Genomic DNA, 27,199 nt, shown 5'->3' with positions numbered 1-27,199 from the left:
GCTTGGTATAGTCTGCTCAATGTCTGGAGGGGAGTGGGCGAGGAAAGAGAGGGCGAGCGAGCGAGCGAGCCAGCAGCGGAGAAACCTGGAAATCAACGTCAATTTAGCACCCAGTACGAGAGAAATGTCGACTTTGACATAGCGATATGCACGGGGTCGCCGAACAACGCACCGCGCCGTGGGTTTAGGCGACTGGAGCGGGTCGCCTGTGGACAACATTCGCGACGACCGGACTCTGGACGCAAGAAAACAACAACAGTGGTTTAAGAAAAAGGAGCGCGAGTGAAACGAGGATTACACACATAGCAGTGACAATAAAACAACACAACTCTCGTGCTGAAGGTGAGATATGATCACAGAAGTAACAATGAGACTTGATATTCTGTTTGGAGCGTTCAACATGTGCTTTCTCGGTGTGAACTCTCATCTCAGGAAACAATGAAGACGTAGCGAGGCAAGAAGTCATCAAGTGTCTCGGACCTGCTAGCCATCCAGCTTGAGAGCGAATGCGAGGTAAAGCTAACGCGTGCTAGTGCAGCCCATAAGCAGAGTTAGCTCGTGGGCTAACGCTAGCTGACAGACTCCCAGCGCGTTTTGGTCAACTTTTGCTGTTGTTTCCCGGGAGCCTAAACACTGACGGAGTGTCCTAACAAAAGAGGGGAAGGGCCGGCTCCCTTCTCGACTTGTTCCCCTCTACGTATATTTTCCCGGATCGATGGCAGCGGAGGTCAGTAGTGAGGAGTCGGGCTCGGTCACGGCGGGGACAGGCGGAGGAGGCCCGGAGACGGCCCCGTTCCCTTGCTATCCCAGGTCGACCAGAGTGAGGGTGGCGGATTTGGGACCTGCGCCAGCCCTCCGTCAACTCACAAACACGTCTCCGGACTCACTCCCGGACATGAGCGTGATCTATCCCATGTCAAGTGGGGATATAAGCGGATCTGCCCTGTCCACGGGAGGGAGTGGCGGAGGTGGACATTCAGTTTTCCAAGGAACGAGCTCAGGGAACGTGGGCGGCATGTGCGGCTCTCCCACTTCAGAAGCACCGGCCTGTCGGATTTCACCCACATCGTCAGCCCCGGACGGGGTGACCGACTTGCCCCCGCTACCGCCTCCTCCACCTCCCCCTCCTCTCCCTTCAGGTTGTGGCGGCACGATGGATGAAAGCGACCTGCAAGATGGACCGGAATACGAGGAGGAAGAGGTGGTGTTCCCCCTCTCTGCACCGCCCACAAACCAGTGAGTACAATAACAGTGAGGACCAAACTTTGACCTGTGATACATGCAAATACTCACGGTTTTGCTTAGTAAAAATAGGGTGGAAACATTTGCAGGATTTTCAAAGTTGGAACCATAACATGGGAACAAACCGGGCTTTTATGTGCTTGTGGATATTCTCTGGGCATTGATTGGCTCATACGTGTACTGCTCTGTTTTGTCTTAGACAACAAAGAGAGCAAGCAAACCATTTGTCAGGATTGTACAAAAATGAGCGGTGGCTCTTAAAAGGGTATTCAAATAGTGCTCACCTGTTTACTAAAGCTGAACCGTGGTTGGTTCTTACCTGAACCCTGAGCGCCTATGATGTCATTTTCCAGTTGAAGGCAAATGACAAAATGCACGCCGCCCGGAGGTGCACAAAAACGGGTGAATTTCACAGCACAACTCATTTTCCACAAACACAACAAACCAGACACGAAGCAGACTAAACCAGTCTTTTCCAAATCCCGAATTATTGTTCTGGTCACTGTTTAGCATACTCAACACTTTATTGTTAAACTCCACCTTGAACTTCAGCAATGGAGATGCTATCTCTGTAAATACGTCACGCACACTCCGGTGGTAGTAGTTTGACAACAGTGTTATGCTGCAGCGAGATACTTTATGTAATCTTTGCTAGCGTCATTTAGCACTGCTCAGTCTCTAAGGGATGTCATGGAAAGATGACGGTATGCAGTAAGTCATTTTGAGGATGCTTGTAATTCAAATTGCTTTACATGACCCAACTGCACTTTGCGCTTTGTTGTCATCATTGCCTTATGCGATCAATATTTTTGACGCGCATGATTCATTTCAGAGTTACTCACACCTGCAATGATGTTGGAACCGAAGCACTTCCCCATCTCTCCTCTAGACTCCGAAAGGACACTGTAACATTCATACAGCCTTGCCATTTGTTATATTCTCATTAGCGAAGTGCAGCACTTGGTCATTTTTGGCCCTTGTCCTATGAGACATGGAAAGCAACGGCGTGTGGAGTGTGGATTCGACTTTTATTTTAGGTGCCGCTCTACATCTCCCCGTCGATAAGACAAGCAAGCAAGTGTGAGTGTCAAATTGTTTTGATTATGCTGCAAAGTCGAGAATAGAATTTTAAACGACATTTCAGACCCGTCCCGGCTGTTAATATATTTTTTTGCATTTTATAAAGTCAAGTTAATCCATACATTACGCCCGTTTGTTCACTTATACCCTTTTCGGTGATTGTTTTCTTCTTCCTTGAAGTTGGTGTGAGAGAAGTTGAATGGCACATTTTAACCAAGGCCGTATACACGATGTGTGTAGATTTATTGTTAATGTTCCACTCACAACAGGCTACAGAGAATTGTTCTCTCACTGTGGACTGTACGTCTTCTCTAATTGGGTGCACGTCTGATGTTCAAATCCTTTGAGTTAGCAGCTCATGAAGTGTCTTTTCTAAGCGTAGACGGTGGAAAATATTTGCCCAGATAAAAGTGGTCTTCTCTGCATCTTGCACACTGACCGTGAAAGCTTAACTCGGCACATTGAACAGAGTGCCTCGAGTGAAAATATGAGAGAGAGCGCGCGAGACATTCATAAACACCTTCTGCAACTGACATGCCATTCATAAACTCAGTGTGCGCAATAAGAATGTGACTTTGACGGCAAACAAAGTTGAGCTACATACGAGCGCTTTGCTACTATCCGGAGAAAGAGCGAGCTTAATGCCCGAGCTTAAACAAACAACTCTGGGAAATGAGCCGTGGATTTTCAAGTTTCCACGAAGATTAGAGACTGCCCTAAGTCAGAAAGGGTTTCCCAGGGTTGTTGGTCAAGGAGAAAAATTGGGGGTGGGGGGGTGGGGGGTTGAAGTTGATCGCCGCCCGCGTGAATGAGTTCGCTGACGTCCGAGCGAGATGGAAATGTCCTTTTCACTGCATACATGTCTGTTGTGTTGTGTGACATAGACAATACGATGCGGAAAATGTCTCGCGCAAGCACAATGTCAGATTGGATCTCCAAGTTGCTGATGTTCACTGTCTACCGAGTTGTATTTATGGACTGATGACTTCATCGTTGTGGGTGGATCACGTGACATTTTGAGAACTACATTTTGGGTTGCTTGACTTAAACCTATGTTGTAAGTTTGCAACACCTGCCCCGTTTTGTATTTGAAGCTTTGTACCGCACATCGATGAGGAAAAAGCCGATAGTTTCCATACATTTTCATTGCATTATGCAATGTCCTGTCGTGCCCTTCCAATCCTCTCTCTACCCTGCCTTTTCTCTCCAGCATCCTGTTTTTCCAACGCTTCTCACCCATTCATTGTAGCCTTAACGGGGTCCCCAATAGTTTGAGTTGCATTTGACAAGACTATGTGAAAGATCTCTCACTGATTTCGGTATCACATTTCCAATTAGGCTCAAAAGTTGGGATATAGCGACCGTCTTATAAAGTACGGATGTCCTGTTTACGTTGTTATGCACCTGATTCGGAGTCACTTGATTTTAAGTGCAGTATCAGTCGATCGGAGCTCAAGCCAATACATTGGCAATTCATAAACAAAAGGATATAATTGATCGCACAATTTATATATTTTTTGCCATACTTCCCTACATTCATTCATTCATTCATCTTCCGAGCCGCTTGATCCTCACTAGGGTCGCGGGGGGTGCTGGAGCTTATCCCAGCTGTCTTCGGGCAGTAGGCGGGGGACACTCTGAATCAGTTGCCAGCCAATCGCAGGGCACACAGAAACGAACAACCATTCACACTCGCACTCACACCTAGGGACAATTTAGAGTGTTCAATCAGCCTGCCACGCATGTTTTTGGAATGTGGGAGGAAACCGGAGCACCCGGAGAAAACCCACGCAGGCCCAGGGAAAACATGCAAACTCCACACAGGGAGGCCGGAGCTGGAATCAAACCCGCTACCGGTACCTCCTCTCTGTGAAGCCGACGTGCTAACCACTGGACTACCGGGCCGCCCTACTTCCCTACAGTACAGAGTTATTTAGAAGTGTGTGTCTTTTAATGAAATGTAATGTCTAATGAAAACCAGGCGGGTTAGTTGGTAAGTCCACGACTCCGCCATCACCGTGCTTGTCACAAAATAATAAACACACGTCTGACTTCTGTAGGGTAGGTTGTTGAAATGTTTCACATTTGCTACCCTGTCGCTTTTCCATCTCTGCCGTAATGCTGTTCAGCGAGCCAGTTGTTTTGCAGCCCGCGGTCCGTGTGGCTTTGGAGACTTGGTTTGTTGTATCTTTCAGCTTGCCCTGATTGTCAACTATGCAAGCGAAAAGCTATGGGAATGTCGTTGTCCCTCGGAGCACAAGCTTTCTGGGCGGTAATGTGTTGTGAACTTGCATTTGTTTTTCATCGTTGCAATGTCCCTCTCGCTTTCGATGCTGCGAGCGTGCAGGGAAGTAGCAGCACTACAGTTTACGGCAACATATTGACTTTGGTTAGTTGTATCTACAAATACATATTTTGCAGCGTGAAACTGGCTTCAAACTTACTCAAACACATAATTGGAAACAGATTTGAATGAGTACCGACACAAAACATCAAGCATGAAATCCAAAATATTGTAGCCTACAAACAGTAGGTGGTAGAAAAATAAAAGAAACATTTAAAGCTCAGTATGGGTATGACAAATTGGCAGTAAGGATCCCCTCCGTAACTTTGATGATGAGCATGACTTACCAGAAAAGAGAGTTTTATCTTCTCCTGATATTCCTCTGGTGGTTTGTTTCACTACCAGAGAATTTCGAATATGCAGAATAGTGACTTAAAGTGAAACAAAGAGTGACAATACTCTTGGCCGTTCTGTCATGAGATTGAGTGATGTTACCAGCAGTCAATCGGAGCACAATTTTCACCATGTAGCAAGGAGCTCTGTGCGTGATTGATGAAATATATTTCACATAAAAATTCTGTGATGGAACCGGAATGCGGCCAGAGAATTGTGATTTCGTATCGATGCAAATGCAACCGTTTTGATTTAAACTGCCGTGACTTTCTTCATGCTCTCCTTCATGCTTTGTTGAGAGCATTTTGCTAATGACTGAAAACATGTTTAAAAAAAAACAAACGTTTATTATGAACATACGTTGTCGACCTCCATTTTTATTTTATTTTTTAACATGTGATGTCCCCATGCAGGGGCCGACAAAAGCCGATCAAAAAATGATGTCTTGATAAACCAAGAGCCAACGATCGCGGACAATGAACGTTGTATGTGACCAGGCAACTGGGAACAAAGGAGTAATTCATGCTGATCAAAATTATTTCATCGTAGCGAACTTGTAAATATCCGTTTTTTTATTGAATGATAAGAAAACCTTTATTTCTCTGACAATGGAGATATTCCCCAAAGCCATTATTATCCAACCCTGCTCGATTGCTCGCCTTGTCATTTTAACTGTTCTCTTTCGATGTTTGGGGCAAGGCTGGGGCCACGCTCATATTCATTACTGTCTTCAGACCCACGTGCGTCACTGGAGGATGATGAGTATCATACAGATGTCTTGAGAGCAAAAATTGCCGCTCCCCTCCCTTTCTGTCCCACTGAGTCAGAAACCAATCGGAGGCACGCTCGTGGTTTTTTATGAGAGGAAGAAAGGGAAGAGAAGTAGGCGGCAAGTCAGAGGAGGATAAGTGAGAGCACCAACCGCAGGGCTACACTGAACTTCACTCTCCTTCCGAAGAACGATTCAACCCGTTGATGCCGCTGAAGGATGACGGACATCGTTAGTCAAAATTAAGTGCACGAGCGGCGTTCGTCTGAGTTTCGGCTCCTCTCGTCCTATTTCCGTGGATGGTGGCGGGGTCAGGTGGGGGCGAATGCATCAAGGCGACAGCGGAATCGCATCATCATGGCTTATTTGGATTTCAAGCTGTCTTGGCTCAGCTTCCCACGTCAAAGCTCACAGTTGGCCATGCGGTAGCCGCATCAGCGGAGCGGGTACAGCTTGCGAGACGGCGGGACGCAGTGGAGGGAGATGCAGCAGCGGGTGAACTCGTCGTAAGTGGGGCGTCTATTAAATCAACACCCCTCGGACTTCAATTCCCAAGCAGCTGCCTGACGGTGCCTGCTGATTTGGGCCAGATTCAAATTTGACAATTAAAATGTAGTTAAAATGATACATGAATGGGTAGGCACTGCTTTCGATTCGCTGAGCCTATAATATGATGTGCAATATTCAAATGGAATTCCTCAGTTCATGAGATAATTTGTGTTAAAATTCTGGTTTAAATTTTTTATTTTTTATTTTTTTGGGCCTTCCCTCCTCCCCGTGTGAGTTTTGGCAGCTCCAGTGAGGCAAAGCTAATTTCAAACGATGCGATCCTGGGCTTTTTGCTGTTAATGAGGTCTGTGTCAGCGTTGTTGATGTGGAATTGGGCTTTGAGTTTCCTACTGATCTCAAATCATTAAAACTGCCCGAGTTTGCCGCAGCATTGGTTTCTTTTTTTTTTTCATTTATTGACGATTAGGGGTTGCAGAGACCTTGTCGGTAATCCCTGGAATACCCATTAATGAGTGGTGTGCATATTTAATACGCGCGCAGTGCAAATTGCTTTTTGTATTGGGATACATTCATTCCATTTCTTAGTAGACTTCAATGAAGTGGCACGTGACCAAAAGTGGCCCAGGTTTTCTTAATTGATTTCTAAAATAGACATATACTTAGAGCAGGCATGTCCAAAGTCTGGCCCGGGGGCCAAATCCGGCCCGCGGTCGAATTTCATCCGGCCCTCGGCCCCTGTCATAAAATCAGTGCCGTCTGGCCCGCAGGTTGGGCGCAATGGAACACGTGTTGCATTGACTTAGGTCTCGTAGACTAGTGAGTGATGTTTCATAGAGTACTGCTTCCCTCTAGTGGCTAAATGAGTAATAGCATTCACTAAATGAGTAATAGCATTTAGACACTAGAGGGCATCACTCACGAGTTAACAAGACATCACTCCGTGTTTATATTGACTGATATGTCATATTTCAAATGATCCTTGCAGTTGTGGATATGTGTATTGCTTATGACTATTAAAAAGTCATGGTGATACATTTTATGTTTCAAATCGATCAATTTGCACTCGGGAGACTTCTGTTTAAGAAAAAGTCAAGTGAATAAGCAGTTGCATGTGATATACCTGTTTCAAATGAACCAAAAGAAATTCTTAAGATTGTTGAAATTAAAATAAAAATGGAAATGTGAAACAGACTGGCTTACTAAAATTTGTTGAACAATATTGTTGTTCAATGTAAAGAATGTCAGCCAAGGTCGGCCCCCCGACATTTTACCACATAAAATCTGGCCCCCTTGGCAAAAAGTTTGGACACCCCTGACTTAAAGGATTGAAAATGTGAGGCACAGTTGAGTATTTTCGAGGTCAAGTCTACCTGAAAACATTATTTTTTCACAAAATCATGATTATTCATTCATGTTGAGCTCCATGAGATCACCCAATGAGAGACCGCATCTTTGTGACCATTTTGTGTCCTGAAACCTTGAGGTCATAAAACTTGCTCATTATTTAGACATATTCAGTTTCAACAATCTTGAGTGACACTGTACTTGACTGACAGTCAGTCCAACTTGCTCACAGGAAACGCTAAAATTATCTTCCTTTTCATCTTGCCTCATGATAACATGACACCGTGGGCCACTCCGCATATTTTGTTGTGACTGTCCTGTGATGACTTGATATTAATGAGGGAGGAAACAAAAGTTATCGTTTTTTTAGACTGACGGTATTGTTGAAAATGTCCTAATTGGGCTTTTGTTATGTGGGCGAGGGAACATGCAGAATGATTAGTTAGTACCTTCCCTTGAGTGTGGTGTCAGTCATGTAAGAGAAACAGGACGTCACTGTGTTGCTCGCTGTTCATGTTCAGACATGACGGGGCATTCCTCGAGTTGATAGAAGGGCCTTTTTCTATAAGCGCCGCCATGGCCGACGCTTCAGTGTGTTGCTGCCTGATCAGATGAGATGGAGTTTTAAAGTGTCGTAAAAATATACAGACGCCACTTATTTCGGCTAAGTCATCACAGTCTCACAAATATTGCACACCTGCAGCGCATACTGGACGGCTGGCTTCTTGACTTGACTCCGTCGTGTTAAGATGGAAGCACGTGAACATTTCTCTGGATGGTTTTGAACTCATGTGTCCGTGTCAATATCCCTTTGAGCTGAATCGGGATGTGCTGAGGAGTTGTGCCATCGCCCGAGTCAATGAATGGGGGGGTATCATTGCTAACAGCCTCTCAAATAACTACTCGTGTTTCATACCCCTTCCTTTTTTTGCGTTATTAGAATATCACCACATGTGCAGGTGTGAGTTGTAGACTAATTTGTTCACGATTGTTCAATTCGCCCTCATACGGCCGTGTTGGTCCGCGTGCAGCGGAAGACGCGCAAATGACGTCATCTGCAAACAACGTACACATCCTATGCTACAGTTACAGACAGCAACCAAGCTTGTGCAGATTTTATTATTTTTATTGTTATTATTACGTTCAGCAGGACATTTTGAACTGAGTCATTTTTGTTAAGTGGGCAGGATTTTTTGGTTTCAACATCGCGATGCAATTCTACCATTAAATGGGCCTCTCATGTTGACTGTATAATTTGTCTTTTTTAGATTGCAATATGTATAATTAATAGTGGGCAGCTTGCTCTCGATTCCGGGATGGCAAGTGCTTAAACCTGCGGTTTGGAGCCAAAATACTTTAGCTTGTAAAATGATGTGCTGAGCTATGCTTTCTGACACTTTCTTTTTGTCTTTCCCTCTTCACTCGTATATCCTTCTTCAGCATTTTTTCCCACCCTTGACTTGGCTCCTTGCTGCGGCTTGGCCCAACTCTGCAGCTGCACTCAATCTCCCTCTTCAATACTCTTATCGCACAAATCCGTCCAAAGCCCCCCCGCCCCCTTACAGACATTTCACTGTCCTGCTCCTGGCTTCCCCTTTGCAAACTCTCCATGGTAGCAGGTTTCATCACGCTTTCTTCTTTACAAAAAGAAACTCGCTAGTTCATAACTACACGGCAGCCTTTTTTAGCTCTCTTGTTACAAGAAGTCCTGCACCCCCCCCCCATCCGAGTGGCTGCTCTGTGAGGCACTTGTGGCCGAAATTTGAATAAAGCATTTTCATTTCGTACCTCTGTCGGGAAAGGTTATATAATATTCAGGCTCACCTGATGAATATTTTAATAAGATTTCTGAATGCTGTTGTGGTATTTATGTGGGGGGTGGGGAGGCATGTGCAATTTCATTGTGTTTTTATGCAATGGCAATAAAACGAAACTAAAATCAAGCGAGCAAGGACGTAAGTGGTCTTCAGAAATCCTGAAACTGCATCCAAACTAATATTATGCCAAGACATTTTCATACATTGTTTTTTTTTAATTTTGTCTTTAATGTGTAATGTCATTTTTTAAAGTTCCCGTTTTGAAACAATGGTGGCACAATAAAGGGAGACACAGCACACAGCACAGCAAGTCAGACCCAACTAGGCTGCTTCATGTTTCGGCAAAACAAAGTAAGGAGAGCAAAGTGTCGTCGTAGACAATTTAGAAATAAACAGTAATGTAGATAAGTTCAAAGTGAATGGAGTGAGTTTTATTTATTTATTTTTTGTGGGGAGGGGGTGTTAAACTGTATTTTGGAGGTGGCATTTTTAGCCCCCCGGACTTACTTTTTTAAACTGAGCTGCTTTCACTTGCTAAGTTTTCTTTACTGCTCACATTATATTACTTGAGATAAATCGCTTAACTGGAGTTACTTCATTTTGTTGCAGTTGGCTTGTGTATTTGAATGTGAAGAGTTTTGGCTTCGGTGCTCGGGCAGTAATTATCCCATCAATTAATCGGATAAATTGTTTTTGCAAAATAAAACAATAAAATACACGTGTGAGTTGCGGGTGCTGCCATCATCATGTTCACAACGGAACTTGGGGGTCCACAAAGTAACAGTCTGTGCACAATTGAACACCGCAAAGCTTTGAGGCCGATATTTTTCGCTGAACACTAAGTAATCAATCCAAAGTGATTGATATTGCTTTATTCATCCCTTGAATTGATTTCAATTTTGCGGATGAGTTTTATACTGGGCACTGAGTGGTAATTGCTCCCACACACAGTTGCATAAAAGTCATCAATGTGACACTACAGTAACACTGAGACCTTTTTGAGGTTGCACTGTATATATTTGGAAAAAAAAATGTTTTCAGATTAACGGTGGTAAATTTGTAGCCACTGAGCTTTACATCAGGTTTGAAACCGTTCATAGAAATTGATACGGATGGTTACAGTTGTTTATATTTTTGGGGAGTTGTCATTGTGACAATGTTGGATCATGGCGGCACTTCACCAAATGTGAGCACCGAGCTTGCGTCATCAACCTTGAGCATCACAGATATGGTTTCTGTTTTCCAGTTGAGACAAATGAAATGGCACTTCTGCAGTGACTTTGCGGAATTGTCGGTTCAAGTGCGTACATACTGAAAAGGTGTTTGCTTTCAGAGTGGAATAAGTTTAGAATTAACCTGTCAATAGTTGTGAGGTGATTTATTACAACCACCACAACCCAGTTTATAGGTATTGCTGTTTCAGTAGTTGCTCGGTAAAATGTCATAGAAGCCCGTGACAGCCTACAATATTTGTTTTTGTGTACTGGATGTGAAATTGCGTAGAAGCACAGTGGGCTAATGTACGGAAGGACTCGGCCGTACAAACAGTAAACGCAATCTAATTGCAACCACGGCTTCTAAATTTCCTTGTTTTGTGGTGTGTTTGTCCCAGGTGGTACCATGGCAAGCTAGACCGAACCATTGCTGAGGAGCGGCTGCGCCAGGCTCGGACCCATGGCAGCTACCTCATCAGGGAGAGTGACCGCCGGCCCGGTTCCTTTGTCCTGTCTTTCCTCAGCATGACCAATGTGGTCAACCACTTCAGGTAAGTTTCTGCACGTGCATTGAATGGACACTCTGTGGCACTTTCTCTTCAGATTTTTCTTTTCAAAATGATGTACTCTGATACCATACTCCAAAAACCATTCTTCTTAGATCAGAGCGGTAAAAAATTGCCACGAGTGAGCCAGAACTATTGGTTAAGGTTACATTAGTATCTGTCATTGATAACAAATAACTGGAAAATCAGCTAAACAAAAATACATCTAAGTGAAACAAATTACTGCTGGATTTTTTTTTCTTTTGCCATATATCAATTGTGCACGTTTTGGAGCATTCCATGTAATGGGTGGCACAATACTGTGTTGTGTACATGCAGTAGATGTCTTGCGGTGTAAATGTCAAGTCGCAAAACTCAAGGTCAGACTATCTTTTTCTTTTGACCATATTTTCCACCCGTCATTTTGGCAACCACAAGTGATAGCGGGGGCGGCCCGGTAGTCCAGTGGTTAGCACGTCGGCTTCACAGTGCAGAGGTACCGGGTTCGATTCCAGCTCCGGCCTCCCTGTGTGGAGTTTGCATGTTCTCCCCGGGCGTGTGTGGGTTTTCTCCGGGTGCTCCGGTTTCCTCCCACATTCCAAAAACATGCGTGGCAGGCTGATTGAACACTCTAAATTGTCCCCAGGTGTGAGTGTGAGTGCGAATGGTTGTTCGTCTCTGTGTGCGCTGCGATTGGCTGGCAACCGATTCAGGGTGTCCCCCGCCTACTGCCCGGAGACGGCTGGGATAGGCTCCAGCACCCCCCGCGACCCTAGTGAGGATCAAGCGGTTAGGAAGATGAATGAATGAATGAAAGTGATAGCGGCTTAAATTCAATTCTAAACCCTGTCATGTAGCTCGCAGATATTGCACAAACATTTTGTTGCATTTCATCATAATAGGTTTCTGTGGGGGCGGCATGGCTGCGTGGAAAAGTGCTCGTTTCCCAGCCCAGAGGTTGGTGGTTCCATCCTCGGCCATTGCCACCATGTCGAAGTGTCCTTGAGCAAGACACTGAACCCCCAGTTCCTCCTGATGCCACGTCTTCGATATATGAATGAGGTCACAGAGTAAAGCGCTATGAGTACCCGAAGTAGAAAATCACTACACAAGTGAAAGCCCATTTACCATTTAAGAAAACCACCGAAACTGAAGGGGCGACACGGCAAGGAAGTTTCCGGTAGACTCGAGCCGTTTTTGTGTCTGAGAATGTGTGCAGTATTTACTAAGATTTCATTTTTTTCTTCTACCCAATTGTTAATAATTTGGAGATATTATGCTGTTCTAATTAAGTATCCGTGACTTCATGTGTTTTACTCGTTGCATTCATGTCAGGCCATGATGTAATTATTGTGGGAGTGGGGGGGGGGACAAAAATGGCCCCGCTAAAGGGATTATGAGCATCAGGTTAATTGCATGATACTTCAAATGGTTGATGTGCTTAGATGGCCCATGAATCAAACTGGTAATTGCACTTTATTTTAGACACAATCAAATAATTGGCTGCTGTTTAATGGATGAATACATTTTCAGCCCTCAAACAGGCAAACTGGTAAACATTACTACTATGTTACGATGATCAAATACTTTCTCACTGACTGTTTTCGTTATTATTGTGTTCTCCTTTCAGGATAATTGCCATGTGTGGGGACTATTACATAGGCGGGAGGCGGTTCTCTTCCTTATCAGACCTAATTGGTTACTACAGCTACGTGTCTTGCCTACTCAAAGGAGAAAAGCTGCAGTGGCCTGTGGCCCCTCCAGAGGTTAGACCATCACCTAAATGTAGTTGACATTGCGCAAGAATATCATAAGCGAGCAGAGCTGCATTCAGACACTTGGCATTCAGCAGAGCAATTTGAGTAATTTACTGAACGATTACATGTAACATATCATAAATGTCACATTCAGGAGTAGAGAATCTAATTTGATGGGGTTTTTTTTGTTTGATCTCTTTGCTTAGCCTGTAGAAGACAGGAGGAGAGTAAGGGCCATACTGCCATACACCAAAGTGCCAGATACAGATGAGATCAGGTAAGCATTCATACGTGTCTTGCACATGTAGTGTGAAATTTGGTTTCATGACGGCGATACAAACCTCAAATGCGGTTAAAGCCCGACCCCTGCTAGCTAGTTCATGATACATCACAAATACAGTACCAGGAAGTGGGTTAGTGGGGATGATTCAGTTTTTTTTTTAAAAGTATAACCGGAACTATTTTATGTCACGTAGTCCCTCTTGCACCATGAAACCTTTTGACCAAATCCGTCTCCAGCTTCCTGAAGGGAGACATGTTCATCGTTCACAATGAACTGGACGACGGCTGGATGTGGGTGACTAACGTTCGTACGGAGGAGCAGGGGCTCATCGTGGAGGATTTGGTGGAGGAGGTGGTAAGCGCATCCTACGTCGACTCGGTGTACGATACTCAAGAAGAAAAATATCATTAAGTCGTAAAGCAAACATCACGGGCATTCAAAGACCTACAATGTGACAGTTGCAAACTCTTGACCACTTTCTCTTCATGCATTTCTAGTGCCGGGAAGAGGATCCACATGAGGGAAAAATGTAAGTGATTGAATTATTTTGAAGTTTGCCATTCATGGCTGAATGTTAATAAACCTGACTGATGCTATTCATGTTGGCTCCCCCACAGCTGGTATCATGGAAAGATCACAAAACAAGAGGCCTACAACCTCCTGATGACGGGTAAAACTCACTTCCTTATGTCAAATTTGATGTAAAAAAAAAAAAGTGTAATTGCAGTATAATCAATTTGGAGATCACTATATCCTGATGGATTTGACCACTAAATAAAATTGTCCCTTCTCTCCCGCTCACGCACAGTTGGTCAAGTGTGCAGTTTCCTCGTGCGGCCGTCAGACAACACACCTGGAGACTACTCCCTCTTTTTTCGCACCAATGAAAACATCCAAAGGTTTAAGATCTCTCCCACCCCCAACAACCAGTACATGATGGGAGGGAGGTACTACAATAGGTTTGTGTTGACCTGCACTCACGATCATCATCATCTTCATCTAAAAATGTGTGTAAATGCGCGTCTTCATTTGCGCTCTCATTCGGTAGTGTCGACGACATCATCGACCATTACAAGAAGGAGCAGATTGTCGAGGGTTACAACTTGAAAGATCCCGTTTCAGTACAGGTAGAGACACGGATGTGGAATGTTGAAAACAAGAATTCACCTCAAAATACCTTTCTGAATTATTTAAAATGAGAATTATTTTGTATAGAGATTCAAATTAATGGAGCTAACCTCACTTATCAAAGATATAATCAATAGTTTGATGGCTGTCTGGTCGTAATGACGCACCTCGCGCTTGTTTTCGATCAGCAGCAAGAACAAGTCATCTCCGACACGGTGGATGGGAGAGAAATTTACAACACAATCAGACGAAAAACAAAAGATGCGTTCTACAAAAACATAGTCAAGAAAGGCTACCTCCTCTTCAACAAAGGTGCGTCGCACGAATAGTATTTCGACGACCCAAACGTTACATCTCCCCGTTGTCGGGATTCAATTGTCTCTAATTTGAATGCTTGCAGGCAAAGGCAAACGGTGGAAGAACCTGTACTTTATCCTGGAGGGTAACGATGCCCAGCTAATCTATTTTGAGAGTGAGAAAAGAGCCACCAAACCCAAAGGGCTGATCGACCTAAGTGTGTGCTCCGTCTATGGTGTTCACGACAGCCTCTTTGGCAGGTAAGGTGTGCGGGATTTAGTGAGGCTGTTTGGAGATGCTATCAGGTAAAACTATGTTCTTATTTTCTTCTTATTTTTTTTTTATTGCTCATTTTCAGGCCAAACTGTTTCCAGATAGTTGTCCAGCACTTTAGTGAGGAACAATACATTTTCTACTTTGCCGGGGAGGCTCCTGAACAGGCACAGGTACAAAAATAAAATAAAATAAGGCTATCAAATAAACCCAAAGTCGTCCTTGCCTTCAAGGATTTTATTCTATTACTTTCCTGGGACAAGGTTTTCTGAGTTGTTTTAATGTTCTTTCCTTTACTTTTTTTCCCCCCACAGGATTGGATGAAATGCCTACAAACATTTTGTAGTAACTTAAGGAAGACAACTCAGCCCACCTCCAACAAAAGGTTGAGACAGGTACGCGTGGACGAACAATAACGAAAGCATTTTATGTGTTTCACAGAAAGGCACCAAATATAATTTATTCTCGGATTGTAAATTTCAACTGCCCAAAACAAATGATCGGCATCATCCAAGGTTGACAGCACTTTGGGTGATTTAAACAAAGAACGGTTGATTGAGAGTCTTGTTAGTTGTGCGTCTTTGCTCATCTTCAGTGCAAAGTGAATGAATAGGAGGTATGGTCCGATGTATTGGTAGAAAGTCCAATGAGATCATCTGACTCCCATTTTCTTAGTGGGGCAAGGAAATGATGGTAGGAATGTCATTGCAACCGATCTTTCATTTGAAGTCTGAATCGCAACTTCTTCCTTAGGTGAGCAGCCTGGTGCTGTATGTGGAGGAAGCCCATAAGCTGCCGGTGAAGTATTTCACCAACCCATACTGTAATATCTACCTGAACAACGTCCAGGTGGCCAAAACGCACCCAAGGGAGGGGCCGAACCCCGTCTTCACAGAGGAGTTCATTTTTGAGTGCGCCTCCTTTTTTATGCTTCACATTGGAGTCGATTCTTATCCTGGCTACACTAAAATTGGAAAATCGTTTGTCCGTTCGCAGTGACCTCTCGAGTGAAATCAACAGGTTTGAGATCAGCCTGAGCAACAAAACAAAAAAGAGCAAAGAAAGTGACATCCGTACGTGCATCTGGCGGTTTGAAGACCAATTTTGTAGTCTTGGCCTATTTTGTTTTTCCTCATCTTTCCAACTTTTCCTGTTTCGGTTCTGTCGCTACTAGTATTCATGCGTTGCCAGCTCAGTCGTCTGCAGAAGGGCCAGATGATTGATGAGTGGTTCCCTCTCAGCTCCCACGTGCCGCTGAAGGGCATCGAGCCAGGCTCTTTACGTGTGCGCGCACGCTACTCAATGGAGAAGATCATGCCCGAAGAGGAGTACAGCGAGTTTAAAGAGGTCGGAAGCACTGCCATTAACATTGACTAGTCCATACACTCTCCACCGTGACTGCATGTTTGTGTGTCCTCCTGTAGATGATACTGCAAAAAGAATTCCATGTCATCTATGCTCTGGCCCACGTGTGTGGTCAGGACCGCACCTTACTGGCAAGCCTCCTCCTGAGGATCTTCAGACACGAAAAGGCCGAAGCCCCTCTTCTCAGGACTCTCAATGACCGAGAGATTTGCATGGAGGGTAAGACGATGAAAGTGAAAAAAGCTGCATAGATTCGTCATGACTATTTATAATGAAGTTGGAACGTGCCTGTAGGAGATAACTAACAATTGTGAATGTACTTCAATTCTGATTACAGTGGTGCCTTGATTTGATTCGTTCCAAGATCAAATCTGCAAACTCAATTTTAATTGTCCACTGGTCCCTTGAAATGTGCGTATATAACCGGACTTATGCCCAATATTTTGCATTGGGATATGAACACTGTATGGTGGCGGTGAACTCAAATTAAAGTTGGCAGTTTGTCCGTAGGTATGTGTTAAGTACCGTTTTGACGTATTACCATGGTTTTAAAAAAGTCAAGATTTCAATAACCTGTCTGTCATCGGTGATGAGCTGAGGCAACTCTAAGCGGGGAGCAATGTGATTGGTTGTCTGCAGAGTTGAGTAAACTTGCTGCCTCTTTGAACTGAAGCCCGGGGCTTTTTTTTGTTCCCTCCTTCTTGTGAGCAGAGAGGGGAGGGGTGAGCATTTACACTGGAGGAGGAGGGAGCAAGACGAAAGAGTAGCACTGCACAAACACGCATGCATATTTTTCATTGTCCTAAAAAAAATATATATTGTGGCAGTGGTTTCGAGTCAGCCCCAGAAGGACAACATGAGTAGCCTACCAGTCTGTTCTAAAAATAGCTGAACAGTGATGGGACAGTGTGACTTATTAACAAGCATTAGAAGAGAAGGTATTTTTTTTCAAAGCCTGTTTTTATTTCCCCAAATATTTAAAAAAAAAAAATTACAACTGTAATTGTAATAGCGACATTCTGTGATACTTCTTGCTCCTCCAACAGTTCAGAATCTATATTGCAGGTAGTGGCTGATACCTCAAAAGAGAGGCTTCGACCCTTTTGACTCTCCCAGTTCAAGGATAATGTCAAAGTAAACATAAAACAAAGAGAATGAATTACTTTTTTTTAAATAACCACATTACTTTAAATAAATCTGCATCATGCTAACAGCCAATTTTAAGTGCCATAGCATTAGCCAATGTCACGGTCAAAGCGCGTCAGTCAGTGTGTCTCTCCCTTTTTTTCCCTCCCACTTAATTCAAGCTTACAAGTAAATAAGTCAAATTCTAATCACAGAATTGCCTTTGTGGCCACCATTAACCAGTTTAAGCTAAGCTAGCTCCCTCTGCTTGCGGACAGATGAAGCCACAACGTTGTTCCGGGCGACCACTCTGGCCAGCACTCTAATGGAGCAGTACATGAAAGCCACGGCTACGCCGTTCGTCCATCACGCTCTTAAGGACACCATTCTCAAGATCATGGAGAGCAAACAGTCCTGTGAGGTAAATCCGACATCCCTTTTGACTTGAAGTGAGTCGGGTTTGCAGACGTTTTCTTTGTAATTATCCCATTCACCGGCCATAACATTCGGTTTAGCTACCCAAGCTAAGAAAAGCTCAAATGGAACCATCGACCACGACTGGATGATAGACGTACTAGAAATGGTGTACCAAACAAACAAAAATAGTGATAATATGTGTGATAATAGGCAATAATGATACTGACCAAATGAATACCCCTCCGGTCGTTTCAATGATATGAGCATTAGTACCGGTATATATATATATGCATTTCTTCTTATTAGCTTGTGCCAAGTGTACCTAAATAGTCACCGGGGAGTGGATAACATTAACCTTACTTTTCTACAATTCACGCTAATTTAGCACAATGATGTCAGAATACAGAGACGCCAAGCAGTAATTCTGCACAAGATTTACGTGGAAAGACGATTCACTTCTGAAACAGTACTGTCATGAATGCACAATCAGTAGGTCCAGTTTTATCCAGTTAATTCATTGCATTATATTATAATGCGTCCATTCACTCAAACATCTATCTTAGAAGCTACATTAATTGTAAATGCAAGAGCTGTTCCTAAATTTGTCGCTCGTCCCAACGCATGACATGACGTTTTGCCTGGTTTCCATCCGTCTCATTTCAAGTTGAACCCCTCCAAACTGGAAAAAAACGAGGATGTCAACCTGAACTTGGCTCACCTCCTCAATATCCTGTCGGAACTGGTCGAAAAGATCTTCATGGCTGCTGAGATCCTACCACCGTAAGCGCATGGATGACTTTTATAAAGTGCACCATTTTTGTGGTGGAGCTTCAACAGCGCAAAGACGATGTCCCAAGGGAGTCATCTAAAAACTTATTATTGTTATCGTTCCAGGACGCTAAGATTCATTTATGGTTGTTTGCAAAAATCCGTGCAGCAGAAATGGCCAACTAATACCACCATGAGGACTAGAGTTGTAAGGTAAGCATGAAAAAACATTTTCTTACTTGATTATTGTGAATGAAAGTAAGCGCCATGCTGCTCACTTACCTCACTGAATTGAAAGGTGTGTCATGCGCTGCTTAAAACTGTTATTTGACGAACATAAAGAAATTGATTAATAGATCATGTCACTTTCCCATTACCTTTTTTTTTTTTGGTCGCAAGTAAAGGAAATAAGGCATTTACAGATAGTTTGCATTTTATCGCTAAGCTCACCTTTTGTTATAATGTACGCCTCTTTCTCATCGTTTATCTTGAAGCGGGTTCGTCTTTCTAAGACTCATCGGTCCTGCGATCCTCAATCCAAGAATGTTCAACATCATTGCTGGTGAGCAGCCATCCAAAGCCCCCACGCGTCTGCTTCCTGCTCTTTGAGCGGATTTGCCTTTTGTATTTGGCTGCTTGTACCGTCCGCCCAATAAACAGCTGAGCATGATTCCGGTCGGTGACGTTTCTGCCCTCTTGCAGACCCTCCGTCTTCAACAGCGGGCAGGACCCTCACACTGGTGGCAAAGTCGGTTCAGAACCTTGCCAACCTGGTGGAATTTGGTGCAAAGGTACGAGATGTCTACCTGGAATGTCATTGGCAGTATGAGATCGTCTGATAATGTGCCATTGCGTCCACACACAGGAGCCTTACATGGAGGGGGTGAATCCGTTTATCAAAAACAACAAGCATAGGATGATCATGTTCCTGGATGAGTTGGGGGTGAGTTCCGTTTTTTTGCAGTTTCCGGTATTTCCCTAAGGTGGAAATTAAGGTGGCGGGGGACAGACGGCCATGCCGCCAATAGCGCACAATCAACCGCCGCGCTCTTTAAGAGTTGCCGTCGGACTTTGTTTGCAGAATGTTCGTGATCTTCCTGAAACCACAGAGCACTTTAGGACGGACCTGTCCCGAGACTTGGCTGCATTGCACGAGCTCTGCGCCGCGCACTCAGATGAACTTCGGACGCTGAGTAATGAGAGGGGGGCTCAGCAGGTGAGAGATGACTTGTGTGTCCATTCGCCGACACTAAATTATATTAAGTCGGGTAGAGCCATCCATCCATCCATCCATCATCTACCGCTTATCCGGGGCCGGGTCGCGGGGGCAACAGCTTTAGCAGGGGAGCCCAGACTTCCCTCTCCCTAGCTACTTCTTCCAGCTCTCCCCGGAGGATCCCGAGTCGTTCCCAGGCCAGCTGGGTGACATAGTCTCTCCAGCGTGTCCTGGGTCTTCCTCGGGGTCTCCTCCCGGTGGGACATGCCCGGAACACCTCACCAGGGAGGCGCTCAGGAGGCATCCGAATCAGATGCCCAAGCCACCTCATCTGGCTCCTCTCGATGTGGAGGAGAAGCGGCTCGACTCGGAGCCCCTCCCGGATGACCGAGCTTCTCACCTTATCTCTAAGGGAGAGCCCAGACACCCTGCGGAGAAAACTCATTTCGGCCGCTTGTAACCGGGATCTCGTTCTTTCGGTCACGAAAGATAGCTCGTGACCATAGATGAGGGTTGGAACGTAGATCGACCGGTAAATTGAGAGCTTCGCCCTTTGGCTCAGCTCCTTCTTCACCACGACAGACCGATACAACGTCCGCATCACAGCAGACGCTGCACCGATCCGCCTGTCGGGTAGAGCAATTTTGGAAAAGAGTTTAATTGCAAAACATGTGGGAAAGGTAGGCGCACGAACTTACTGGATGTTAACGGGTGTCTTTTCGTTTTCCCATGTGCAGCATGTGTTAAAAAAGCTGCTGGCCATCACGGAGCTCCTCCAACAGAAGCAGGCTCAGTATGCCATGTCCAACAGCAACAGGTAGTACAGCACCAACCCACATCCTCCTCCACTCCCATCTCCCCTTCCGCTTATGACAAGTCTCCCGCACTGGGGGTGCTGCGCTGGAGAGACCTAGCATGTTCTACCCCCATCTCCATGGCAACCCCATCCATCACCACCCACGCCTCATAACGTCATTTTCCAATAGTTCCCCGCCCCTGCCAGCCATTCCCATCCATGTTGTCCCATTCATCGTGAGAGCTATGCAACAACAGCTGAGTACAACCAATGCAGTACTTAACTGGCACCAGTGACTTGACAGCTGCCCGCACAGGACAAACTCCCCCCGCCCCCCTTTCTCATATTGAACTGTGTGAATGAGTCCAACTTTGGGTACAATCAGTTCCCTTGCAAATAAGGGACAATATTTGGATTCTGAACGATTTCTCAGTACTCGCCACCCTTCTCTAGCACAAATTGCCAAAGTGTACCCCCTTCCCGCTTCGTATGAGGAAACTGACATGAAGAAGCTAGTCTTTTGTTGAAACTGGACTGCGAGCAAGGATGCTTTTATACTGTAAGTAGTGACTGACTTCTTTTCAAGTTTGTGACATAAGGCAACGTGCTGAAACGAGCGTGGTTCTTTTTTCCGTTTGTTTTGTTCAGTTTTCTAGATTGAAACAGTTTTTTTGCGGAAAACAAAGTCTGGTTATTTTATATAAGAATAAATTCTCTTGCTGGAATCATGAGTATATAAGAGAGATGAGCTGAATTCTTCTCCCCTCAGATTGTATCAGCTGTTTTGATTGTTGGTTAAGCTTTTTTTTTCCCGTTCCTCCAAATTTTGCAATCCGGGCAAAAAAAAAAAAAACATATCTGAGAATCCAAGTATGACGCAAAGTGTTTACAGATTTTTTTGGAAAATAGTACAGACTGTATCAGACATGCATGCACTTATTAAACAGTTTTTTGTATGTAAAGTAGTTGATGGGCTTGTTCTTTGTCATATTAAAGACGGGGTGTATAAAAATACATTTTATTTGGAACGCACAATGCAAGCAAACCAATAACACTACCGGTAAATGCATTTGATGTCTTTAGATTGGTCAGTTTGAAGGCGAAAGGTCATACGAGGTCTTCATCTGTCCATTCCTGTGATTAAAAACATATTTAAAGACAAAAAGCAGATTTAGAACCATGTGAATCCATCGTGTCGAACATGGTCTCACCTCTTCTATTCGCGGCTCTTTTGCTACGTAGCCTTCCTCCTCGTAGCCCCGCTTGCGTTTGCTGTCGCACAAAAAAAAAAACAATAAAATAACAGTGACTGCCCTGTGATGTTATGAATATGCTGGACTTGTTAAGCTCTACGATCAGTGTTTGTGACCATACAACCTTGCACTTTCATCGACGCAACCTTAGATGGTAGTTTTCATTCGTAGTAGTAGTTCCTCCCACGCCATATCAAGTAACTAAATTGGCTAGATGCAGTGTTTTCCAACCTTTACTGAGCCAAGGCACATATTTTCCTCTCAAATACTCTCTCAGCACGCCACCAAAGGAAAAGTCGATACACAGGTTAATAATTTACAGTGCGCCATCTCCTGGTAGAGCATTTATTAGTTCCGCCTGTCACAATAAGACGCTGACATAGATCGTTTGAACGACGATACATCATTTGTAGTCAATCATTTTTCAAGCAATTAGGTGGCAATGGATAATTTCCCGTGACGCTGGTTGGGAATCACTGCACTAGAGTAGCAAATCCGATGATACATCCAATCCATTTTGAGGGTGTGTACCTTTCCCAATGTGTCCACTTTATCTTCCAGGACAGAGTGCACCATCATGTCACTGGCGGCCGCCATCCAGGTCATGTGAATTCCGTGGAATCACACCTGAGAGTACAAGTGCCAGCCAGAAAAAGCAAGGCCTTGTCCGAGCCTCAACTTAATTCTCAGCATGTGGCCTACTATCTCCATAGTTCCAATGCAATATGGCTGCCCCCCACTGAGAGCAGAGTGGGGGTGGATGGAAACACATTTGCTGCCTATGTGAACATGTTCCTTCCATAGCTGTTCCCAAATATGCTTTAGACACAGTGCTGCCACGATTGATGATGGGATGGACCTGAGCTACAGTCAGCTGCAGAACTGTTTGAACATAAGCGGGGTGGGGCGACCAAAGCACTGAAGTAGCGTCATCAGGGAGTTTGAACACGAGACTACACAAGCCTTAAAGTCCCCTTTCTTACACACCATCCACCCCGAATTTTTTTTATATGCCACTTCGTTGATGGAGAATCTAAATGTGTTTGTATGATGTAGCTACACGGCAGAAATGTAGATTCTTTGTTGAGGAGATGTGTGTGACCTGTCTTGTGCATGTGTTAATCCTGCGACATAAACACCGCTTTTAAGAACTAAAAGCTGATGATTTGCTCAAAAGCAGGGTACACGTGTACCGATTTTTAACTCTTAACAAGAGACCCTACACATGGTGTGGAGGGGTAAACGTTATACAGTTTGCACATTTAATAATTACCACTAGAGGGAGCACTCGTACTACATTTTGAAAATGAGTGCCCTAATGCCTGCACATGTAGGTAGTATTTCCCCCCCCCCCCCCCCCCCCCCCCACCCTCCATAGTTGGACTACATAAAGTTATCAGTCAGTCACATTAGAAATAGTTTGGGATCACTCCTTGTGAATTACATTACAGTTGTCAGTATGCGTGTACCCTGCTTTATCTGTAATCTCTCGCTTTCACTCTTGGGAGCACACCACCGCATCTCTCTTCCACACAAGTAATCACGTCACACTTGGGGGTTGCAAAGGGGTGGGGGGTAATTTCCTCAAAATGTTCCAAGGAATTTTGAAGATAGTCTCCAACTGTCCTAACCCCGCACAACTTGCTGGTCGTAGTCTGGCCTGGCCTCCTTGTCTGAATCCGTGGCCTGTTATGTAGCGTAGCTCAAAGTATGCACGTAATGACGCCACCGAGCTCACCAAGTATCAACGGGTGAGAGAAGACCACCGCCAGGTATGGAAGACCCGACGGCGTACTGGGGTACTTTCTTGTTATTTCATATGCTCAATGATGTGTTCCTTTTTATTTTTCTACCTGAAACTGAAACCTTTGAACCTTTTTGCATCTTAGATACGACAACCTGGCAAAAATAAAATTGTTGTGAGGCAAACAAGGAGTGGTTTCACTGGGCTGCTGAGGATGGAAAACTGCTCTACGTGCTCCAAGGATGCAAATATAAAAAAAAAACATCAACATCTCTTAACGTTCCGTGCTTCGTGGCAGTCAAGATGGTCCTTACTTGTTTGAGCCAAATTCCGCGTGGATCCTTGCCAGTTTCTGCTTACACACATTCACCTCGTCCGGTTTAGGAAGTTCGTATCGTTTCAGGAGGCTTTTGATCCCTACAGTGGGCAGAGGAAGCGTTGCATGTTCACAACTTGGGAGAGGATGCAACGTTACCATCTCGCGGCGGGTTACTCACGTCTCATCGAGTCGTACATTTTGGACAGCGTTTCTTGCTCATTCTTAAGCCCCAAGCATTCAGTCAGATAGCTATCAAACAAAACATTATCACACCAGGCCCTTTTTTAAAAATATTTGTAAACAATGGACAGGAGGCTACTTTCTTCCATTTCTGATACACGGAACCAAACGCTGCCCCCCCCCCCCATGTCTCAAAATTGCCTACCTCTCTATGTTGAGGCCAGCTCTTGATGCACTGCTTAGAATAGCAGTGAGTGCAATCTGTGAGGGGGAAAAAAGCAACCCCGCGTCGGTCATGGCCGCATACGCCAAAAAGTCATCCACACTCTTCCTCAGGGACTCTGGGTTCTCCAGGGTAGGATATCTGGTCTGGACGGTGAGAGTAGGGGATAAAGTTGGTCATACACAACACTGGTGCTTCCCAACCACTGTGCCTGATTTTCACAACATGGCAGAAAGTCCAATGACTTTTTAAGGGAAAAAAAAGTTTCATTTTTTACACTGCATTTTAAAAAAAATTTAAGGTTTGCATCCAAGAGTTGGCCCACCTTGAGGTCAATGAGCAGCCCCTCCAGAGGTCTGTAGGGGTTGTGGACCACCAGGTGGAAGTTCATTTGCTGGACAAGCAGCAGCTCGTACTCCAGAATCTGCTCTGAAATGCGTTCCTGTTCGGCCGGACTCTCTTGCACAAGGTTGCCCACAAACTGGCTGCTGGATACGTTAAACTCGTCCACCTTGCAGGCTAGATATGAACATGTCAGCCTGAGAAAGGGAGGAGGGAAAAAAAAGGATGTAAGGACATAAATTGCTTCAGGCGAGCATTCCAACAATGTCACCCTCAATCCAATTCCAACTGCACAGGGGGGTCTCTGTGGTGGTGCCAGCATATGACATTTTGAGGTTACAAACTAAATTGACCATTGGTGTAAAAACAACTACTCTACATTGCAGTTCAGCATCCACCCCCCACCCCTCTACTCACATGATAATCCTTGGGTGGTACTCCATTAGAGAGTTGTTCATGTAGAATCGTCTGAAGTACATGATGGCCGTACCCTGCATACAAATTACACAACTCTCATAACTACAGGAATTCATTCACAGTGAAGTGCGTTTTTTTACCCATCATGAGTGCTTCTGGTACGTTAGCCCTCCCAATAAACAGGTTTACTGTACATTGTTTTGATGTCTACAACTGTAAATACTGTACATACGATAACAGATTTGGGCATTGCAGGTTTGAAGACATTGCAGAAGTCCAGAAGTGTTCTCTCGTAGTTTCTGAAGAGAACATCTTCTTCGTGACGGTTCAGGAACACGGATTCACTTATCACGTGCTGTTGGGGAGGAGGGGGCACAGAAAGGGGTGGGGTCAAGTTAAGGTGCGCAAGGTGACGTTTGGCAAAGATTTGTGCCAAACATTTGTGTTCTTAACCTTCCCGCTTTCTCTTATCTTCTTTCTGAACTTCTGGTTGGCTTCAGATCGCAACTGTTCCAACTCGTCTTCGTTGTTAAAGGTCCAATACTTTCTTTGTGAACTGTCATGGAACATGGCTGCAAGAAATATACGTCACAGAATGTGAGTTATCGTTTCTTGGTTTTACAGATTTAGCAACCATAAAGACAGCTGTTGTGAAAGCGCTATATAAATCAGCATGTATTGTATTGTATTTCATGGCTGATATTTACTAGTGACCAAAAATAGTGGAAGCAATTGCTGTCGCGTTTATCTCCTGCACGTTCGTGCGTTATGGTTTCAGAGCAGCTTTCAACGACGGCTGTTGTGCATGTAAAATAACGTCGGCTCCCTTTATGTCTACCGAATACTAGTCATTTGGAGAAAAAAATATTTACCGTTGATCACAACAGTTCGTCAGATAATAGCTTGTTTACGTCCGTGAATTTGATGAAACAGCCTGCATTAAATACTGGTCGCACGTTTGACGTCACAATATGTCGTCGCTTGCCGATGTCACTACCGTAATCTTTGCTGGACTGCGCACTCAATTTTTCTTTTTGTAGGCTTTGCTATCTGGATAAAACAGGTGTTTTATTTCGTGTTTTTAATAAACATTGCCAAACTAAAAGATAAAAATAAACTGAATTTTCGCTGTGATTATAGTACGGATCGCACTGTTATCACTCATATACAGCAAATATACCGTTTATTTAATTTTTCATTTGAATAACACCTTTGCAGTTCAGTATATGTCGATATACCTTTAGTCCGTTTGCACACAAGATGCATTTATTTAAGAGCATAGCAGCTCTTGATCACAGGCTATGTTTGAAACGTCGCCACTCAACACTACCGCCCGAGTTGCCGTGCTCCGCAATTTGCATAAACAGGAGTCATTTATGAATAATGAATACACATGCGGTCAGCGGTAACCGATCATTTGCATATCAACACAGCTATTGTTTGATTTCCTAGGTCGGTGTTGTAGTGTTGTAGTCCTAAACAGCCCCGCGAGCCTGCATAAACCACAAGTAGGGGGGGCATGCAGTATTGTGCACGTTAATTCCATCAGTGATTTGCTGATTTGTGTCGTGCTGCGTTTACCTTAACCCAGCCCTCGAGTGTGCATTAACCATTAACATTAAGAAACCATGTAATGTTGATGAGACCATTGAAGCCTGTGTGCGTTCACGCTCACGCCCACGGGCGCCTGCTTGTATAACGTGGGGGCTGTGGGGGTGTGGTATCCATTCACTATGTCTAAAATTAACAAACAACGTCTGCTGCCTGTGTGTGTGTGTGTGCGCGCGTGCGCGCGCTCGCATGTATGTATGTAATGTAATACATACATACATAGTATGTATGTAAGTGCACGTGCCCGCGCGCACACACGCAAGAGCATATTTATGGTAGTCATTTCGAGGGCCAAAGGCAAACCCAGTCATTGGGCCCACCAGAACTGTGCACTGCTAATATTTCAAACACGAATGTTCATCGTACAAACACAAAATTGTGTATGTTAGAAAATGGTCTTTTCTGAGCCAGGATAAGTCCTTAAAGTTCTTCTTGATGGTTATCTAAGTGCAATAACAATTTGTAATTTCTCGTTAAGGTTAAAGTG

General features: G+C 44.4%; 2 protein-coding genes across 6 annotated transcripts; one reads left to right on the top strand and one right to left on the bottom strand.

Moving 5' to 3' along the window:
• On the top strand, positions 1-23,206 carry rasa1a (RAS p21 protein activator (GTPase activating protein) 1a). 4 transcript variants are annotated; one of them, XM_052067379.1, is made up of 28 exons: positions 4-342; positions 433-513; positions 1,140-1,236; positions 11,052-11,204; positions 12,829-12,964; positions 13,162-13,232; positions 13,475-13,592; positions 13,736-13,767; positions 13,856-13,908; positions 14,047-14,197; positions 14,287-14,365; positions 14,555-14,678; positions 14,767-14,923; positions 15,022-15,109; positions 15,251-15,331; positions 15,690-15,847; positions 15,933-16,009; positions 16,111-16,283; positions 16,361-16,520; positions 17,705-17,847; positions 18,508-18,623; positions 18,738-18,824; positions 19,106-19,173; positions 19,314-19,402; positions 19,477-19,554; positions 19,693-19,827; positions 20,565-20,644; positions 22,438-23,206. In XM_052067379.1, the coding sequence occupies exons 2-28, from the start codon at positions 507-509 to the stop codon at positions 22,484-22,486; spliced, it is 2,760 nt and encodes a 919-aa protein (XP_051923339.1). In that variant the 5' UTR covers positions 4-342; positions 433-506; the 3' UTR covers positions 22,487-23,206. The 4 variants fall into 4 exon arrangements, with proteins under 4 accessions (XP_051923338.1, XP_051923337.1, XP_051923339.1 ...); XM_052067378.1 differs by having other exon boundaries at positions 1-342; positions 433-1,236; positions 14,558-14,678; XM_052067377.1 differs by having other exon boundaries at positions 1-342; positions 433-1,236.
• On the bottom strand, positions 21,628-26,117 carry ccnh (cyclin H). 2 transcript variants are annotated; one of them, XM_052067468.1, is made up of 10 exons: positions 25,974-26,117; positions 25,555-25,673; positions 25,334-25,456; positions 25,102-25,175; positions 24,668-24,881; positions 24,325-24,488; positions 24,118-24,188; positions 23,935-24,037; positions 21,835-21,895; positions 21,628-21,757 (listed from the first exon to the last, which is right to left on the bottom strand). In XM_052067468.1, the coding sequence occupies exons 2-10, from the start codon at positions 25,669-25,671 to the stop codon at positions 21,731-21,733; spliced, it is 954 nt and encodes a 317-aa protein (XP_051923428.1). In that variant the 5' UTR covers positions 25,672-25,673; positions 25,974-26,117; the 3' UTR covers positions 21,628-21,730. The 2 variants fall into 2 exon arrangements, with proteins under 2 accessions (XP_051923428.1, XP_051923427.1); XM_052067467.1 differs by having other exon boundaries at positions 21,628-21,895.
• Positions 26,118-27,199: the final 1,082 nt, after the last annotated feature.

Source organism: Hippocampus zosterae, chromosome 6 (genome assembly GCF_025434085.1).
Source record: "Hippocampus zosterae strain Florida chromosome 6, ASM2543408v3, whole genome shotgun sequence".
In the NCBI taxonomy this organism is placed as follows: domain Eukaryota; kingdom Metazoa; phylum Chordata; class Actinopteri; order Syngnathiformes; family Syngnathidae; genus Hippocampus; species Hippocampus zosterae.
This window is presented reverse-complemented; position numbering and strand designations above follow the sequence as displayed.

Excerpts from the sequence above, each read along its gene's own strand:
- ccnh (XM_052067467.1), bottom strand. The coding sequence starts at position 25,671 with ATGTTCCATGACAGTTCACAAAGAAAGTATTGGACCTTTAACAACGAA. Across the intron at positions 24,489-24,667 it reads GGCTGCTCATTGACCTCAAG|ACCAGATATCCTACCCTGGA; the intron begins GTGGGCCAACTC and ends CTCACCGTCCAG. Across the intron at positions 21,896-23,934 it reads GCGGAATTTGGCTCAAACAA|CAAACGCAAGCGGGGCTACG; the intron begins GTAAGGACCATC and ends TTTGTGCGACAG.
- rasa1a (XM_052067377.1), top strand. The coding sequence starts at position 716 with ATGGCAGCGGAGGTCAGTAGTGAGGAGTCGGGCTCGGTCACGGCGGGG. Across the intron at positions 15,332-15,689 it reads CCAACAAAAGGTTGAGACAG|GTGAGCAGCCTGGTGCTGTA; the intron begins GTACGCGTGGAC and ends CTTCTTCCTTAG. Across the intron at positions 17,848-18,507 it reads AGAGCAAACAGTCCTGTGAG|TTGAACCCCTCCAAACTGGA; the intron begins GTAAATCCGACA and ends TCTCATTTCAAG.